The sequence below is a fragment of the Gopherus evgoodei genome, chromosome 9, assembly GCF_007399415.2.
Source record: "Gopherus evgoodei ecotype Sinaloan lineage chromosome 9, rGopEvg1_v1.p, whole genome shotgun sequence".
In the NCBI taxonomy this organism is placed as follows: domain Eukaryota; kingdom Metazoa; phylum Chordata; order Testudines; family Testudinidae; genus Gopherus; species Gopherus evgoodei.
This window is the reverse complement of record NC_044330.1, coordinates 72,430,729-72,449,242: the sequence shown is the minus strand read 5'-3', so window position 1 is coordinate 72,449,242 and position 18,514 is coordinate 72,430,729. Positions and strand designations below refer to the sequence as shown.

Sequence of the window (18,514 nt, the reverse complement as noted above, 5' to 3'; positions counted from 1 at the left end):
GGCCCAGCTTCCCCCCAAACCTCCCAACTCCTGATCAGACACAGGAGGAGTTGACCCAGACTGTGGGTTCCACCAGAGGGGAAGACCTCTGAGGCGAGTAAATCCACCAGTAAACACAGGAGCTACCAAGGTAGAGGAGGAACTTTGTCACAGTATATACTGTCTTTTGTCTGGTGAAGAAAAATTCCCTGGAACCTAACCCTCCCATTTACGTTAATTCTTATGGAGAAATTGGATTCACTTAACATCGTTTGCTTAAAGTCACATTTTTCAGGAACATAACTACAACATTAAGTGAGAAGTTACTGTACTGGACAGAAGATATAAGCTAACCTCAGTAATTTGAAAAATTGTGGGTTTAACTTAAATGTTAAGATTCTTCATTAACTAATTTGCCAGTTTTAAGACAGCTCCTTGAATGGTTTCTTTTAAATGACTGAATTAAAATATTTTCTTTGGTTTCATAAAATATATTTAAGATTACTCATTTTTTCCTGTTCATAAATGGTTCTTGGATTAGACCAGCTAAGCCCCACGGGTCTCACCCATCCTTAAATGAAACACTTTTGCACATCTATAAACTTTTGTTGGCAATCAAAAATACACTAAAAGAGGATTCATTTGGCATTTGAGGAATGAAAGGCTTTTGTTTTGACTTTTTTGTAAAGAAAAGCTCCCCTGCCAGAGTCAGTCCAACTCTCAAAGGTGTGATTTCTGTTTAAAGCTTTCCACAGAGAAACTTACTGAAGAGATTGTAACTGAAGTAACCATTGTTGACTGTTTCTTTAATCTTTCTTCCTTTTCCTTTAATAAAATGTCAGTTAATCATGTTGATTATTTTTTGCTTATTTATAATTATGATATCCCCTGAAACGTGACAAAGAACCCCATGTAATTAAAATAGCGCGAGTCAAATTCCTGAATTGCCACTGAGACAGTTATTAAAATTTGGTTACCATTTGCTTCTCTGGACTGTAAATTTTAAAAGCAGCAAAGAATCCTGTGGCACCTTATAGACTAACAGACGTTTTGGAGCATGAGCTTTCGTGGGTGAATACCCACTTCCTCAGATGCAAGTGGGTATTCACCCACGAAAGCTCATGCTCCAAAACGTCTGTTAGTCTATAAGGTGCCACAGGATTCTTTGCTGCTTTTACAGATCCAGACTAACAAGGCTACCCTCTGATACTTGTAAATTTTAAGGGATAAAATCAACCCCTTTAGACATTCCTGTCACAATTTGAGGGTAACTACACTTTTGACCACTTTTGGTTTCAAGGAAAGCTCTCTCACACGTCTAGATGTCACCTGTTTGGGCATCCCTCTCCCTCTAGATCAGGAGTTCAGGCTTGCAGCCCCATTGCACTTCACTGTGTAAATCATAGCAGGAATGAGAGTCCAGTCCTTTGCCTTTGCTTTCTGTCCAAAGACTGTATGAATTGAGTGTGCCAGCTTTTCAAAAGCAGAGTACATTTACTTGAAGACCGAGAGAGAACCCACAAAAAAATAAAAGGATTTAAAATCATATTTAAGATTACCAGAGGGTTTCCCTCCCCCCAATCCATCCTTCTAGAAGTTCCTAATAGGTTCCAAAGTCTTTCAAACCCTCAAGCCTCGAAGGCTGAATCTCTACCTCACCAGCCTTGTGACTTTTGCAGTAACTCACCTTTCGTGACACCAGATTCCACAGAGAACCTACCCAGGAACCCAGTGATGAACACATACATATAATGCACACTGATGAAAAGGTCCGTGAGTGTTTTATGGGCTCATATTGTCTGGCCCATCTCATTATAATAGTCAGTGTTTTCATGCTTTAAGAGCTGGCTCAAACGTATGGATAAACTTTATAAAGCTGAAACAGTAGTCCATAAAGATGCTGTAGGTGCTCTCAACATCTGTTACAACCCTTTTCTGCTCCACACCAGTTTCATGAGAAACTTGAAGTGGTTTTACTAATGAAAATGTCTATAAAATAGAAACTGTCCAAAATTTTCTTCTGTCACAATACCAGATTACTTTTTTGTAAATACTTTGACTAGTTTTTAATCTAAACTTTGGGGACAACAGAAGTAATCTCTTGGATCTCTGCTTGCTAGTATCTGTGTTTTTCTTCTTAAGTGATTGTGTGGGGATGAACTTGCTGAATCTCAACCTTCTAATTTCTTACGACACTTAAAACAGCCTAATTAATTTACCTGTCATATAAAATGTGAGAGGTTCTTGTTTGTGAACATAACTGTCTAGCACAGGGGTCGGCAACCTTTCAGAAGTGGTGTGCTGAGTCTTCATTATACACTTACTGGCACGCGAAGCCTTAAATTATACATTTTAATGTTTTTTAGAAGGTCTCTCTGTAAGTCTGTATATTATATAAACAAACTACTGTTACATTTTGAAAACCTTGTTTACTCTACATATTTCAGAATTAAAATGCAGATCTTATCAGTTCAGTGTGATTCTTGCCCTTGCTTTTCCTTGCTGAGTTTTCCAATGTTTGGCAAGTATTTGGATACTTAAAGCTGCACACAGGCTTTTGAGTGATCAGTTGGTAACCGACTGGCAGGAGGTCAGCGGCTGGAACCCCAGACTGGCAGCTGAAGTGAGTGGAGCTGGCGGCTGGTAGGGCTGAGCAGGGCCAGAGGCCTGGACCCTGTCTGGCAGGGGGCCTGCGCTGGAACTCCAATTGGAAGCAAGGTGAGTGGGGCTGTGGTGGGGACCCTGGCTGGCAAGGGGCCAGCAACTGGAAACCCAAAGCAGCAACTGAGTGGGTTAGCCTGCCGCTGCTCTGGGGTTCCGGCTGCCAGTTCCTGTCCTAAAAGATGGATAAATCAAAATGCTTCCACTTTTTGTGATGACAAATGAATCCAGAGTGACCCTGGCAAATATCACAACAGAACACGGAAGATGTGCTGGTGAAAAGTGAGCCTACAATTTGCCTGGCTGAGAACCTGATTGTCCATAGAACTATAGTGCCTAAAGCTGTAGATAACAAGTTGCAAACTCACATGGCTGTTGAGAACCCCCCCTAAGCTTGACTAATACGCCCAGTTTTTTATGTATATAGTCTCAAACTCAGTTGGTGAGAGAGTGAAATTTCACTCGTACACTCTAAAGTAATACTGTTGTTATAGCCAGGAATCTTGGGGCTTCCAAATTCACTTCTGTCTCTTGGATTGTTTCCCCCATAACTGAACACCACGGTAGCAGATCGTGTGGATAGTGGTAAAATCTTCACTGAATGACTGCTCCTATTCAGTTCTATGGAACTATGGTTATTGCTTCCTTTCCCTTCCCTCCCCTCCCCTCCCCTCTTCACAGAGATTTACCCCCTTACTTCGGAACAGAATGGTAGTGCAGTTTGCTAACAAATGAGGTATAACCCAAGCATTAGGCAATCGGTTCAGCTTAAAAGAATTGTAATTCATTTAGCCAGTAACATAACAGGACTGTTAGCTCAGCACTTAAAACAGTTGAAACCCTCTCTAGAGAATTTTCTAATGATGGAAGCATTATGCAGTATGTCACATAAAATATAAAGCCTTAATTTATTCAAAAGGACTAAAAAAAATTGACAACTGGTTTTACCTGTAATTTGCCATTTTGCCTCACGGATACACTAACTAGAAATGTTTTCCCTCACTATTTAAATTGCTGGTATTCCCACTTGTTACCCTTTTTTAATATCTTTCCTTCTCTTATGTTGCTGAGACTCCATAGCCTCAGCTGGGGTCTATACAGCTTTCACCACTATTTCACATTGATTGGAAATTGAAACTTGCTTTTCCTGGTCAACTGTCCATTTCTGTATAGCACAACTTGAAGCCCAGTTGTTAACTTTTGTATTACATTTATTTAACTTGGTTTTGCTTACTAAAAATCTACAGAGCTTAACGGGATGTATGAAGGGGTAACACTAAACCTGCATTGAATCTACTGAAGTTTATCAAAGAAGAAATCACTTATAACAGTGGGGCTTATGAGCTACACTTGTAGCACATTTTCCATCGTCTGTTGTGCTTGTTACTTTTAAAATAATAAGTACCAATCCTAGAAATCTTAAGTTTTTTAATAAAAAAGGATACATACAAAACTTAAGAGCTGAGCAGACAGCTCTGATGGGATGTTGCTTAAATTTATGGTCTTAGCTATTCTGGGGCAGCATATAGAACAAAAAGGAGGAAAATGACAAACACAGTGATGATTGTTGTAAATATTAAAAGTTGTTGTAAATATTAAAAGTACTCTTGAAAGTCACCTATCCACTTTGTTAGAATAGTAAAGCAACTGAGATCGTATAGTAGCGCTCATAGATGTACACTTGTGGTAATCTGTCTTACTTTACATAGCTATACACTAGACAGTATACTTACTGCTACTACTCAGAGCCATGTCACATTTCTAAAACTAAATTGGGTAAAAACAGTATTTTGTTGAGTTGTACTGTCCAGTGTTCTCATCTCCCATACGTTAAGTAATTTTCAGCTATTTTAGTTAAGACAGTTATTCTAGACTCAGCTTCTGTACTAAGTATACAAACAGTTGCTGCTCGCAGTGGCTAACTAAATTGCCTTAGTAGTATACTTGTTGCCCTTGGAAGTGGGGACAGTGTTTGGTCCTGTACTCAGATTATTTTCAGCAAACTGATAACTGAAGTGTCATTTTTATTTAGCTTAAAAAAACCTCTCATAAGCATTGCAAAAGGTAAATTACCTATAGAATGAAGCACGTGTTGATCTTGTTGTATGTCAGTTGTTGGTATCAAGACAGCCTGGGATTCCAGTCGGAACGGTGCAGCAGCAAACTAATTGTTAATAAACAGCTGAAGTCAAGCCTTGATGCCAAGGTCTGATCCACACAAAAGCTTTAATTCGGCCTTTTTGCCATTACTGGTACTAAATCTTCCTATCTATTTTGTGAAAGATGAAACATCTATATAATAATGGTGTCTTCCTTGTTGTCTGTCATATAACAGAATAAAAATTAGATTTGCAACTGAAACCTCTGGCTTCTTTATATAGTTCGTAGCTAGCCACTCTGTGTACAATTCTCTGTAGCCCCCGGGTACGTATTCAGTTGGATGGCCAAGCCGCTTCCCATGCTGGCATGAACATGCTGCTATTTTTAGACACTAGCTCCAGCATAGCTAGTGCCAGTACCTCTATGCAAACTAGAAATCAGATCTCCCAGCTCAAAAGTAGATATACTCTTAGTGACCGTAACTGGACAGAAGAGGGCTGGAACTTGGGGGGAATAAAAAATTCCAAAACAGTCTGTAGTTTTTTATATTCTTTCCGTAGATTATACGGGAAGAATGACGTTATTTTGTGGACTCAAATAATAAAAATGAAATGACTTTGATAATAAAAAAAGCATAACGTCACGCACTTTGGGACAGATAATGGGAATTTCTGCTATAAACTGGGGGCTTGTTAACTGGAAATGACAGAAGAGGAAGCTCTCTTAGTTGATTGCAGGATGTCTGTGAAGCAGCTGGAAAAACAAAACAAAATCCAGTGTGGTCCTAGGGTGTATCAGGTGAAGTATTTCCAGATAGGAAACTAGTAATACCACAGTACAAGGCACTGTAGGATCTTTACTCCTGTGGGAATTCTGTGCCACTGCGCATGCACAGAATTTATGTCCCCGCCTATTTCTTTGCTTCCCTGCAGAAAAATGACTTTCTGACAGGGAAGCAAAGGGAAACCACAAGAGCGATCACAGCAGTATATTGTGGGTGCCCAGGGCAGCCAGCAGAGAGGTAAATCACTGTGGGGCAGGGGACAGGACTGGGGAAGACCCAGCTGGTGGCTCCTACCCTGCACCAGGATCAGCCGCTAGTCCCGTCTGGGCTGGAGTGGACAGAACTTCCTCTTCCCCCATGGCATCTGGGGCCGTGTCGCATTGCATCCCCACCCACACCTGGTTTCTCCTCCGGCTGTAGGAAGCTCTGCAAACTCCCCTAGCCTGTGCGCTTCCTTCACTGTACAGGGAGCTGCTCCCCCATCCACCCAACTCCCATGCATGCAGACCCCCTCATATCCAGACCCTTCCACCGAGCCTCACCCCCCACCCCTTTCCGAGAACCTCTTCTGACAAGTCCCCACTGCCCCGTACCAGAACCACTCCAACAAGCCACCCACACTCGGATCCCCACCCTACAGAGCCCCAACCAGCTTCTCATGGATCCCCACCCCACAGAGCGCCAGTACCCTGGTCTCTGGGCTCTCCCACCCCCACTGATCTCCCCACATCCAGAACCCCCACCCCCACTTGGCCCCAACCATCTTCATTTGGCCCACTTGCAGAGTCCCATTACTGTTGCATCCAGATCCCCCACTGAGCCGCCTACCATCCAGATTGTCCCAGAACCCTCTCAGCCCACACCTGGATCCCTCCACATTAAGCCCCTTCACACTTGGCTCCTGCCTTGCTCACACCTGGTGCCCCTGGCATGGAGGGGCAGGGCTCTGGAATGGTTCTGGGGCAAGCCTCATCCTTGAGCTGTGTCAGGGTTGGTTGCAGCCTAAACGCTGATCCCATATCTCGGGGATGGGAAGCTGCACAGTGATCTCCCACCTCTGCAGCCAGTGAGTGGCCTGTGCTCCCCAATGCCATGCTGAAACTTCCACATTTCTTTGACAAATAAAATTTGCAAAATTTAGCAAAATTTTAAAATTTTGGGTGCAGAATTTTTATTTTTTTGGCACAGAATGCCCTCAGGAATAGATCATATCTGTAATGTTATATACAATACATCACTATGTTCAAGACAGATGAATTTAAACTGGAACATGTGCAGAGAGAGACTCTCCATTCCCTGATCATCCTAGTAGCCCGTCTTACAAGAAACAACAAGGGCATGGCTTGTTAAGCCTACTAAAATGAAGGCTGAGCCCTGGTGTACACTACAGAATTACTTCAGTATAACTACATCACTCAGCGGTGTGAATAATGCACACCCCTGTGTGACATAGTTATACTGACCTATGTCCTGTTGTGGACAGCACTATGTTGATGGGAGAGCTTCTCTGCAAGCATAGCTACCACCTCTCAGGGAGGTGGAGTTAAGTTGACAGGAGAGCTTTCTCCTGTTGGCTTAGAGGATCTTCACCAGAAGTGCTACAGCAGCATAGCTACATTGGTGAAGCTGCTCCTCTGTAAATTTTTAGTGTAGATCTGCCCTCTCTAAATATATCAGAGGTTAAATACCAGGGAGGGAGAACAGCTACTTAATCTAAAGGACAGTTTTTTGCACATGGATATAAACTGGCCACAAATAGAGTTAGGCTGGAAATTAGAATGTTTTTAACTCTGGCAAACCAACCATTCTTAAATGGAGCTGGATAACTTTATGCATGGGAGTATATGACACACACGTTGTATATGCAATAGCAGAGAACTTGACTTGACCCAAGGAAGTCCCTTCCAGTCCTATATTCTGTTACTTAGGAGCCTAGTATTTTCAAAGTCTGAATTCTTTAAATGTATTTAGGTTTTGATCTTGAATTCTGCAAACTCATTACAAAATTAGAGGATTTATATTATAAGAGAGATCACAGTAATACAGAAGACTTATTCAATCACTAAGTACTTGTTAGGTGATGTACTGGCTTCTTGAATGTACCTAAGGGCAAAATTGGGAGTAGAGCTTGACTATAGGTTTTGGCTCTGTACTTTCAGCTTTTGCACGGAAGTGCCAGTAAAGAATCTGGATATGTAAGAAGTTTAAAAAAAGCATCATTATTGATAAATTAATTGTTGTAATTAAATACTTGACGTTTCTATTGCTCTTTGCTCAAATGGATATTTAGCCATACAAAGCATAGGTAGGGTTTTATTAAATCACAGTATTGAATGTTTGAACATACACCAAGATATAGATGTTATTAGGATTTATCAAATGCAAATTTATTCGTACAGGTAGTATGGTACATCTGCTGGTGATAAAATTAATAACGAATTTGAAAATTGAATGATCAGATGAAATAGCATTGTCAGACTGCAAGTTTATAACCGGGGAAGTTGTCTTCTTTCATTGTCCCTCGAAGCAAGGCTGATATCTGCCCAGGGGGTTCATTGGTGGGTTTTTAAGTGGCTGAGAAGCCCAATTAATCCCCTGCAGATTTTCCCACAGAAGTGACATAGTTGTTGGCTGGAGTGTTGTGCCCTTTCTTCCTTCCTTTGTCACTTCTCTGTCTCATGAGCACATCTGTTCTCCTCAAAGTGAGCTGTAGCTTGGTGCATGGTGTGGTACCACTGCATTCTGTTCCGTGCTAAGTCCTCCCAGTTTGTTGGGTTGATGCCTCCCTTTTTAAGGTGTGCTTTCTATAAGCCTTTGAAGCACTTCTGTGAGCCCTTCTTCTGTGACTTAACTGAGAGTAGAGTACTTGCTTCAGGAGGCCAATGTCAGGCATACATACGCAGTGGCCAGCCCAATGGAATTGGTGTTTCATGACCTATGCTTCTATGCTGCTGCTGTTGGCTGCAGAGAGAACGCTGATGTTAGTGTGTTGGTCTTCCCAGGTCATCCTGATAATCCTCCTGAGGTAGCGCTGCTGAAACTACTCCAGTTGCTTGATAGTGTCTGTAGGTCTCTCACTCATAGAGGAAGGTGGGGGTGACAATTGCCTTGTAAACCAAGATCTTGTTTGCAGATCGCTATCACTGAAGACTTGTTTTGAGTAGCCTTCTGAAGTTGTGCTGGCACAGCGGAACTTGTATTCAATTTCTGTGTCAATGCTGGCTGTTTGGGAGAGGTGGCTCCAAAGGTCTGGAAAATGGTCCACATTTCCCAGAGGTTCTCTGCTGCTAGTGATTTGTGGCGTACAAAGAGTAGTTTGTCCAGCTGATAGGGTACCTTGATTTTCCCAATGTTGAGAGAGAGAGAGAGAGAGAGAGAGAGAGACCCCCAGGCTGCTCTAGGCATCTGCAAAAAGATTTGGGGTGCTTTGCAGGTCGGCCTCTGTGTGTGCGAGAATGATGCAGTCAACTGCATACTGAAGGTCAGTGATGTCAATTTTCATGATCTTAGATTTTGTTTAGATTGAGTTGGCCATCGATATGATACTCAGTCCTGATTCCATCAGGAAGGCGGTCACGGATGAGAATGAGGATCATGGCAAGATAAATGGAAAAGAGTTTTGGAGCAGTGACACAGCCCTGCTTCACACCAGTGTGAATGGTAAATGGCTTGGCTGTTGCACAGAATGGTGACATTCATCCAATCGTGGAGTAGTCTGATGATGGAAATGAATTTCTGTGAACAGCTAAATCTACACAGCACCTTCCGAAGGGCATCACAATTAATAGTCAAAGACTTTCGTTAGGTTGATGAATGTCATGAGCAGTTCTTGGTGTTGCTCTCTGCACTTCTCCTGAATCTGTCATGTCATGAAGATCATGTCAGTTGTGCCTCAGGATGGCCTGAAGCCACACTGTGATTTGGGGAGGAATTCCTTAGCAAGGGGGAGGGGGTGGTTTAGTAGGAGCCAGGCAAGGATTTTCCTTGCGATGGAGAGGAGGGCAGTATCTCTGTAGTTTCCACATAAAGATATGCCCCCTTTCTTGAATATTGTAACGATGTTGGAATGCTTAAAGTCAGGTGGAATTTCTTCACAGGTCCAGGTTTTGTCGAGGGAGTTGGCAAAGTTTGTGCTGGAGCATTTTTCCACCAGCTTTAAAAACCTCAGCTGAGATGCTGTCTGAACCTCGTGCCTTGTGATTTTTGTCTCAGTGATGGCATGCTGGACTTCCTCAGAAGATGTGGGATCAACAAGGTGGTGTTGAGCATTGTGGAATAAACTCAATAGTGTCTTCGGAGACTATGGATTTGTGGTTTAGTAGGCTCTCCAAGTACTCTTTCCAGCATTGTTTAATGTCTGTATTGTCTTTGAGGAGGGTGGAGCTATCCTGATAACATAAGGGGGTTGGGGCTTTGGAGCTTGGCCCGTATATCGCTTTTGCTGCTTGAAAGAAGCTTCTGTCGTCATCCTGGTCTACGAAAGCCTGGATCTCAGAGGCCTTGTCAAGGTTTCTTTCCCCACTCTGAGCTTTAGGGTATAGATGTGGAGACCTGCATAGACACTTCTAAGCCTAATTACTAGCTTAGCTCTGGTACACTGTCACCACCCAGAATTCCAGTGTCTGGGGCACTCTCTGTTCCCCCAAAACTTCATCTTGTCCCTGGGTTGCCTTGAGGGAGTTCACCAATTCCCTGGTGAGCACAGATCCAAACTCCTTGGATCTTAAAACAAGGAGAAATTTACCATCCCCTCCTTTCCCCCACCAATCCCTGGTGAGTCCAGAACCAATCCCCTTGGATCTTAAAACAAGGAAAAATCAATCAGGTTCTTAAAAAGTGTCAAAGTTAGAATCAGGACTCACAATTTGTCAGACCACTCTGTTTTATTAGCACAGCGCTCTGCCAATAACATTCAGAATATGTGAGCGCCCATGCAAGGCTCAAACAGTCTTATTTATACAGATAAAAGAGCGGGAATTAGACAAAGGGACAAAGATACCAAAACAGTAAAATTCACCTGGGGCACAGCATGCATATCCTATTTCCTTACTAACTGTTATCGATCTAAGGCTAATGCTTCACCAATTGCCCTTAAACGGTGCAATTGTTCTATGTTAATGTCTGTATTCCTGACACCTGGTTGCAACATTCCAACATCTTTGCTTAAAGATACAGACAACATTTCTTTAATCTTTTCTATTTTCACAATATAATTCATTCTACTTTCACAAAAGAAAGCTTTTAATTAAAGAAAGAAAAGGTAAAAATTATCTCTGTAAAATCAGGATGGAAAGTGCTTTACAGGGTAATCAGATTCCTATAGACCAGAGGGACCCCACCCTAGCCTTAGGTTCAGAGTTACAGCAAACAGAGGTAAAATCCTTCCAGCAAAAAGAAACATTTACGAGTTGAGAAAACAAACATAAGACTAAGACGCCTTGCCTGGCTAACTACTTACAAGTTTGAAACATGAGAGACTGATTCAGAAAGATTTGGAGAGCCTGGATGGATGTCTGGTCCCTCTTAGTCCCAAGAGCGAACAACACCACCACAAAGAGCACAAACAAAAGACTTCCCTCCACCAAGATTTGAAAGTATCTTGTCCCCTATTGGTCCTCTGGTCAGGTGTCAGGCAGGTTTACTGAGCTTCTTAACCCTTTACAGGTAAAAGAGACATTAACCCTTAACTATTTGTTTACGACAGGCCTTCTGTTGCCCACACTTGTTTTTGTTGTCACATAGCCACCTTTGGACTTTTGATGCAGTCCTCAGCCACCCCTAAGCCAGACAAATTCATCCTCATTTCAGTGCCAGCATTGGACGGGATGCCCAACTCTGCAGTGGCACAATAGGCAAAGAGAGGGTGGGAAATATAAACCTGAATGGTATTCTCCTCCTCAGTGAATGTGTGGCGCATGACCTGCTCATCACAAATACCATCTTTAGGCAGAGTAACAAATGACTGTTATAGTCAGAGCCTGAGATTATGCCGACCTCCATATAACACGACCCATGAGAGGTACAGATCACTATTGAACAATGGAATTAATTAGGTGTAGTATTAATGCATATAAAATGAAGTTTGCGGTAGCTGTCACTAGAGTATTATTGGTTGGTGGTGACTTGAGTTATGCTTGACAATTGCACTGTGAAATGTGTCTTTCAGTCTGACCTTTTACCATTGTTTTGTACCTTGCATCAGCAGTGCCTGGTCCAAGTGTGTGTGAAATACCACTGTTTCACAGCTATTTCAAATGGAGTTTGAACAAGTGCAGTGAGTACACAAAGTGCAAACCAGTGGAGAAATAGTACTCAAGGTTTTTTTTCATTTTGAGTTAGCGTGCTCAAAACAGTCAAAATTGCTACTTTCAGAGTAGCTGAGAAATGTGGAGGGGTTGACTGTAGTGTTTGTATGTGATAATACATTTTTCTATAGATTAGATGAGATAGTTGAATTAGAGATTTTTGTAATTTAATTCATAGTAGAATTCACCATCTTGCACAGAACACACTAAAAGCAGTCCTTAATGATCTTTACAAATGTGCAACTGACTTTTTGGAGACTTGTTTCAGCAAAGGAGGAGCCGTGCTTTAGAGTAGCTAGATAAAATATGGATCAGGTTGTTATAGATAAGAGCACTGCCTGTGAAGACAGAAGGAAGTTGTCACTGAAGTAACTAAGCATTCAGGTCTGTGAAGTTTTACTCTTCGACAAAATCTCTCAGTGACTAGCAAAGCTTTTGAAATTGAAGAAGTGTAAACTGAGGTAAATGAAGGGATTAAATGCCCATTTCAACCTAGCCATTGATATCCAGAGTTGCTTTGCATGCGCAATTTATTTTAAGCCCAGTGAGAACTGTGGCAGCTCTGCAGCTGTGAAAATAAGACATCAGTAGGTAATGTAGTCTTCTAAAGCGTGGAGTGAAGGACCGAATGTATAGCAGACAATTTCTGCCATTCTTGTGTACAATTGCAGCAATAATCAACTTCAGGTGAAACAACTTGTGACTGCAGGATCTGTTTACTTAATGCACACTAAACTACGTACATTCTTGTGATGCCTAGATGTACATGTAAAGAAAAACTTAGTTGTGTAAAGTTCAGTTGGCTCCGCACAATGTACTGAGCAAAATTACAAAAGCCAGAAAATAAGTTTAACAATCATACTGTGCTTTTACTGTACCCATATTATACCCACCTTGTAGCTACCAAAATACTAAACATCAACAAAAATGTTTAACCAGAATTCGGTTTGTTGATTGAAACCCTGGAGGGGGAGTAAAAAAATAAATAAAAAAGCCCTCGGGTGATAAACCTGATAACGCTGGAGGATGGCAGAATAAGTACCACCAACAGAGAATGGAAATAGTGGACTGCGTTAAGAGAGGAAAAAATCTCAATTTGGACAGAAATGTCAAATTGGTTTCTGCGAAGGCCAGAATTAGTGTGGGGTTTGGGGGTTTCTGTCAGTGCATTTTGAGGAGGATTTAAGCCAATGGGTTTCAGGATGGAAAATGGCATTTTTTTAACAAAAGATTTGTGTAAATCATACTTTATCTTCAGTAGGGCCTTTCCATTATTTCTGTTTTATAAACTGAATGCTAATGTGGATGCTGGAATTGAGATTTTTACATATATTTTTCTAAAGTTTCATAGTTAAAATGCTCATCTGTGCTGGAAAAACAAGTTCAGCACTTCATTAACATCCAGGTTGTGAGAATGGCACCAACTCATAGAAGGCAAATAGCTAGTGTAAACAAGCACCTTCCAATATCAGAACTTCTACAAGTCAGGGAAAAATATGTGTTCTGATTAGATTCTATTAATCGATCAGGGAATATGGCTTGATCAGTGGGATTGTAGTAGTCTTAAATCAGTGAAGGATAATCCCACCTGTTAGTGGCTAAATATGGGTTCGGGAAGCTTCCTTTTGATCCTTATCATGAGAAACTGGCCTGTGTAAGAAAAAATTCACAAACTTGGTTAATGTGTCAAACGTCTAAAATTCTTGTTAATACTGAAGCAATTTTGTCCAAAGTGACAAGTTTTTATGCCACTAAAAGGTTTTTTATAAAAAACATAGCTTTGGACACTAATACAAAATGTACACACGTGGTCAACTTAACATCTGAATTGGATTCAGTTTTAGCATCTTAGTTTTCTTGTGTTTGTGATGGAACCATACTTACTTGTCGGTTGTGTTGAACATAAAGCTCATTGTTGTGGAGTATTATGGAAGATTGTAAAATGAAAGTTCATAACATAGTTAAAGGTATAGAATAAAAATTAAATTTGAGACAGTTCAGAGGACAGTGTAAAGGAATAACTGACGGTATTACCACAGATATTTCAAGTAGGTACACATTAACTCAGTCACTGTTAATTTTCAAATATGGAGCAGCTTTTATTTGTAGAGAAGCATCAGTACTAGTCAAGATAAATGAAAACTGAAATAAATATTATTATGTCATTTTATGTTGTCTGCTCATTTACAGGAAGACATGAACTTAAATGAAGAACGTAAAGCTCCTTTACGAAATAAGGATTTGACCACGAAACGTGAGATGGTTGGCCAGTATATTTCTGCAACTGCTAAATCTGTAAGTTAACTTTTCCTGGACCAGAATGATAAGCTTGGCTTCATGTATACTTTATATTTTTTGAGATGAAATAGTCTGATTGCTGGCTCAGTTTATCCTTAGAGTGCTTAGAAATCCATTGTGATAATGCACTTGAAAATTCTCTCAATTGTAGATAAACTGTTTGAGGTGCACTAAATTTTAATTAATCTGAAACATGTTACTCACTTCTCTGTAAACTAGTCAGACTTCAAAATCTACTGCTCTGGGGTAATCAGTACGACTTGATGAAAACATGGAATTGTCAAATTTGTAAAGTAATAAAATTGATGTTGGACAAGGTCAATTTGTTAAATTAGTTAAGTACTGTAGCTGGTTTGGTGGGAATACAAGGTGTTCTGGTGCTGGTGAGAAACGTTCTGTAGTAAGATGAAATACCACCATTCCTAGGGAGAATCTTACGGAGCTGTAAGTCTTCAGTGTTGAATGATTTCCATGCTCCTTGCTGTGCTCATAAACACCTTGTGTTAGTGGATCCACAATTCCCCACTTTGTTAAGAGGTCAGTTACTTACAAGTAACTCCCCTAGAGGGAGAGATTTTTTTCAGGTAAAATGGCCACAGGATTATCCATCTCCAGTTTGCCAATGTCCAGTTAAGGTTGATTGCAGTGAAGGATGATAACCTGTTCTTGGACATCTGTTTGGATGGGAGAGATGCAGTATAGTCTCAAATGGTTGAAATCTCATTTATATTTCTCAGTTGTAGGAAAAATTAATACCACTTGATAACACAGGTTATTAAATAGAACCATAATGCTTTTTATGTTAGACGTTTAATACTGATAAATGATTTCCTTTTGAGGTGTAAAAAGATGTTACAAAACTATTTGAACATTTATATGAAACATCTGTAGTACTTCCACTGTAAATTACCAATGTATTTTGCCCTGTATTCCTCTCTTGTATTTGCTGTACGTTGTACTTTAAGCAAACTGATTTCTGAATGTCAAACAACTTAAACAACGCATTGCAGCGCTGCCAGAGCAGAGTAGCAGCATTTTTTTAAAATTTGCGTTGGTATCCAAGAGCAGAAATCTGTTTAGTAATTTTATATAACTAAGTCTGAGTGCAAAATACAGATAGTTGTACATGGATAATCATGTGTTTTTATTTTTAAAATGAACTTGAAAATAAGATTGTTAGTTTATCTTCCTAATGATAAGCATAGAACTGAAAGTGAGGTAAGTGACTTGAGCTTTTGAGTTTTTTTAATAGATTTTCATCAGTACACTGTTACTATATGAAGTTTTGACTTCAAATAATTTTTTGCAACACCAAAACTACATATAACTAAATGAATTTTTGGAAGAAGTTACGTGATTATCCTTTTGACTGATTGAGGAAAGTTGACTGATGTAATGTTTAAATAGAGATATTGAAAGAAAGTCGCATCTGTCTTTGCTTTATTAGATGGATAAATATGAAAGTTTAAGGTTTGTTCTTCAAGAAATGAAAAATCCAGAGTTTAGAAATGTGTTGCTTTAAACATACTGCAATCATCCAATACATAAGTTGTAATAACATTCCACTATTATGAAAAGTATTTGGTAATATTTTGTGTGAACTAGCTCTGGGTTTATTAAGGCATTTTTGATTAGGATGCTTTAAAGCTGCTTTTTCTCCATTTGATATTATTAAAAAAATCAAATGTAGGATCAGTCTAAGCAAGAGGAAAACCAGTTACATGTTCCTAACACTTCCTTGTTGCAGAAGGACTGGAAAAAAGTCTCTGCTGGGAATATTTAAAGCAATGCTCTTTTCAAAAATATTTTCTGAAAGTGGCTTTTTCCCCTAAAGATGTTCAGATTGTTTTTCAATAATTGACATAATTTAGAAATTTAATAATAAAGCATGGCTAAGGTTGCATGCCTAACAGCTTTTGTTTGCATTTTAAGAATCTTTAACCTTATCACAATATATTATACAATGTGGAGAAGTATAGTGTAAACTTGGAATTGATTTTAGATACAATACTAAGTATAGTGTTTCTTTTTTTTTCCAAAAGAACCTTCAAAGAAATCTTCATTTCAAAATGTTGTTCAGCCTTCAGTATGGATGTTTCATTGATGTCTAAAATGTTTTCCTTTTAAAATATTGTACTCCGGCTCACATGTAGACTTTAAAATAGGTAATTCAAGTGCATGTCAATTGAGTTCTAAAACATGAATGGAATTTATAATTAAACCAGAAGTGTAGATGTATGTTTGTAACTTTTTCTCGGTAACATTATTATTCTCGTGGCCCTAACTTGTCTTTTGGCTTAAATCTAATGAACGATGTATGTATGTAAAATAACTAAAACTTAGGAGTTAATGATTTTAATGGTGTGACCCACCTGTTAAGTGTCCTTAAGATTTGTCTGTTTCATAATTGCATCTATGTTTGATAACCTTTCTGTTGCAACTACAGCAGTTGATTAAAAGGAGAAAACAAATTCAACAGTTGACTCAAATGCAATGTCCTTTTATTCTTAAATACTATTTTCATCAGTCTGCTTTGTTCGCTTAATGGTCATTGTCCTCTGCTGAACATGCTTCCTTCCCACTTATTGACTGCTTCTGTGGATATTTTTCTCTTGCTGGACATTCCCATGAGTAACTTACAGTTTTGATGCCTTGAGTGGCTTCTTTTCTTTGTTGCATAAGTTTTTTGTAGGGAGTGAATGGCACCTCGGCTGATTTACTGTGAGTTTGCAGTTGTTTTGCCAAGTGGCCAGCCTTCTGCAAGTCAAGTTGATGGGTGATAGATGAATTAGGCAACAAAGGTCAGGCAGATCCATGTGACCACCAATTTCATGTGTTCATATCCCACAATTGAGATGGTTCATGGTCTACACCCAGTAGTCTACACACTTCAGCTGGCAGCTCCCTTCTGGAAGTAAAAGGCATATTAGCAGTAAACTGTCTTGAATGGTTTGTTGTAGTAGGGGCTGTTCCAGGTGTGTGTGTGTGCGTGCGTGTGTTTTTTTTATGGCAATGTCTAGCAGCCTAATTAAAAATATATATTAATAAAAAACATAAATGGCCTTAAAACTATATTATTAATTAAGCTGTATAAGTTTCCTAGTTTTGTCTTTACTCCTTTAGATTGTCCTTACTACTCTTGGTATCCATCCATTAATAGCTGAACTATATGATTTTGTTTTTTTGCCAGAAAGTTTCCCCTACCCTGTTAGGTCAGATAATAGTTCCACTGACTACTTATGGTAAAAATAACTTAAAAACCTGAAGAGTACAAGACTCCTCCCCCGGGATATCACAATATCAAAAGATACAGCTTTTAAGCATTTTAATTATTAGCTAATAAATTGATTTTTTTTTTGTTTTCATAATTGTCCCTATGGGTTCACCACTTTGTGGGGAGGGAGGGCACCTGTGCTGGGAGACCTTTGGTAGCAGTGTTCATATGGTCTGTTCCTGTGGTCTGTACACCCTCATGCCCTGTCTGAGAGCATGTTGCTGCTCTGTTTCCTTCTCAGTTTCTTTAGCATGGCACTGAGCTCTGTGGTGTCCATTAGTTAGTGCTACTAGTCGTAGGCTTGCTACTTTAATTACCTTGTTTCCTTATTGTTTTACAACATCTAACTATTGACGTACTGCACACATTTATTTGTGTGTCTTGTGGGCCTGCCTTGTTCAGTCTTTCATAGGTTTGGTTCAGCACTCCCTCCCATTTCCACCTTGATAAGGGTCTGTCTCTTTGTCAGAGGCGTTGATTTTTTTTTTTTAATTTGTTATTCTGGAAACCTAAGTTTTAAATCCTACCATACATGCAGAAGGTCTCTTCCCTTGAACGACAGTCATTTTAATTGTCTCCACTGTCTATTACTGAAAAATTGCTTACTTTCTCACTTTTACCATGTAAAATTAAATTGATTGGAATATAAATATTGTACTTAGATTTCAGTGTGTAGTATATAGAGCAGTATAAACAAGTCACTATCTGTATGAAATTTTAGTTTTAGTTTAGTTTAGTTGACATTGCTAGTGATTTTTATGTATACTGTTGTTAAAGTAGACAATATCTAGACAAACTGATGTACCCCCTGGAAGACCTTGGCGTACTCCCAGGGTACACACACCTCTGGTTGAGAATCACTCATGTAAGCCACCAGATAGGAGCAAGATCCTATCCTTGGGAATAAAAGCATTAGTACTTAGGAATGGATGCATAGCCCATCCGATAGACATCACAACTGCATGCTTATCAGGTCTGCAGAATATGGTAGCCAACACACTGAACTGACATTTTTGCCAGGCCCACAAATGGGATCCGAGGAATCAGATTATACAGTCAGTGTTTTTCATTTGGGGCTTCCCAGAGATAGACCTCTTTGGCATCCAACAAGGA

The 18,514-nt window shown here is 39.8% G+C and overlaps 1 protein-coding gene across 12 annotated transcripts in view; it reads left to right on the top strand.

Moving 5' to 3' along the window:
* Nucleotides 1-18,514, top strand: part of DIAPH2 (diaphanous related formin 2) — an 867,723-nt gene that overhangs the window by 40,720 nt on the left and 808,489 nt on the right. For all 12 annotated transcript variants that reach the window (XM_030576660.1, XM_030576662.1, XM_030576661.1 and 9 more), the window contains one exon: nt 14,020-14,124. In XM_030576660.1, the coding sequence (XP_030432520.1) occupies nt 14,020-14,124 (105 nt within the window). The remainder of the gene's footprint in view (nt 1-14,019; nt 14,125-18,514) is intronic.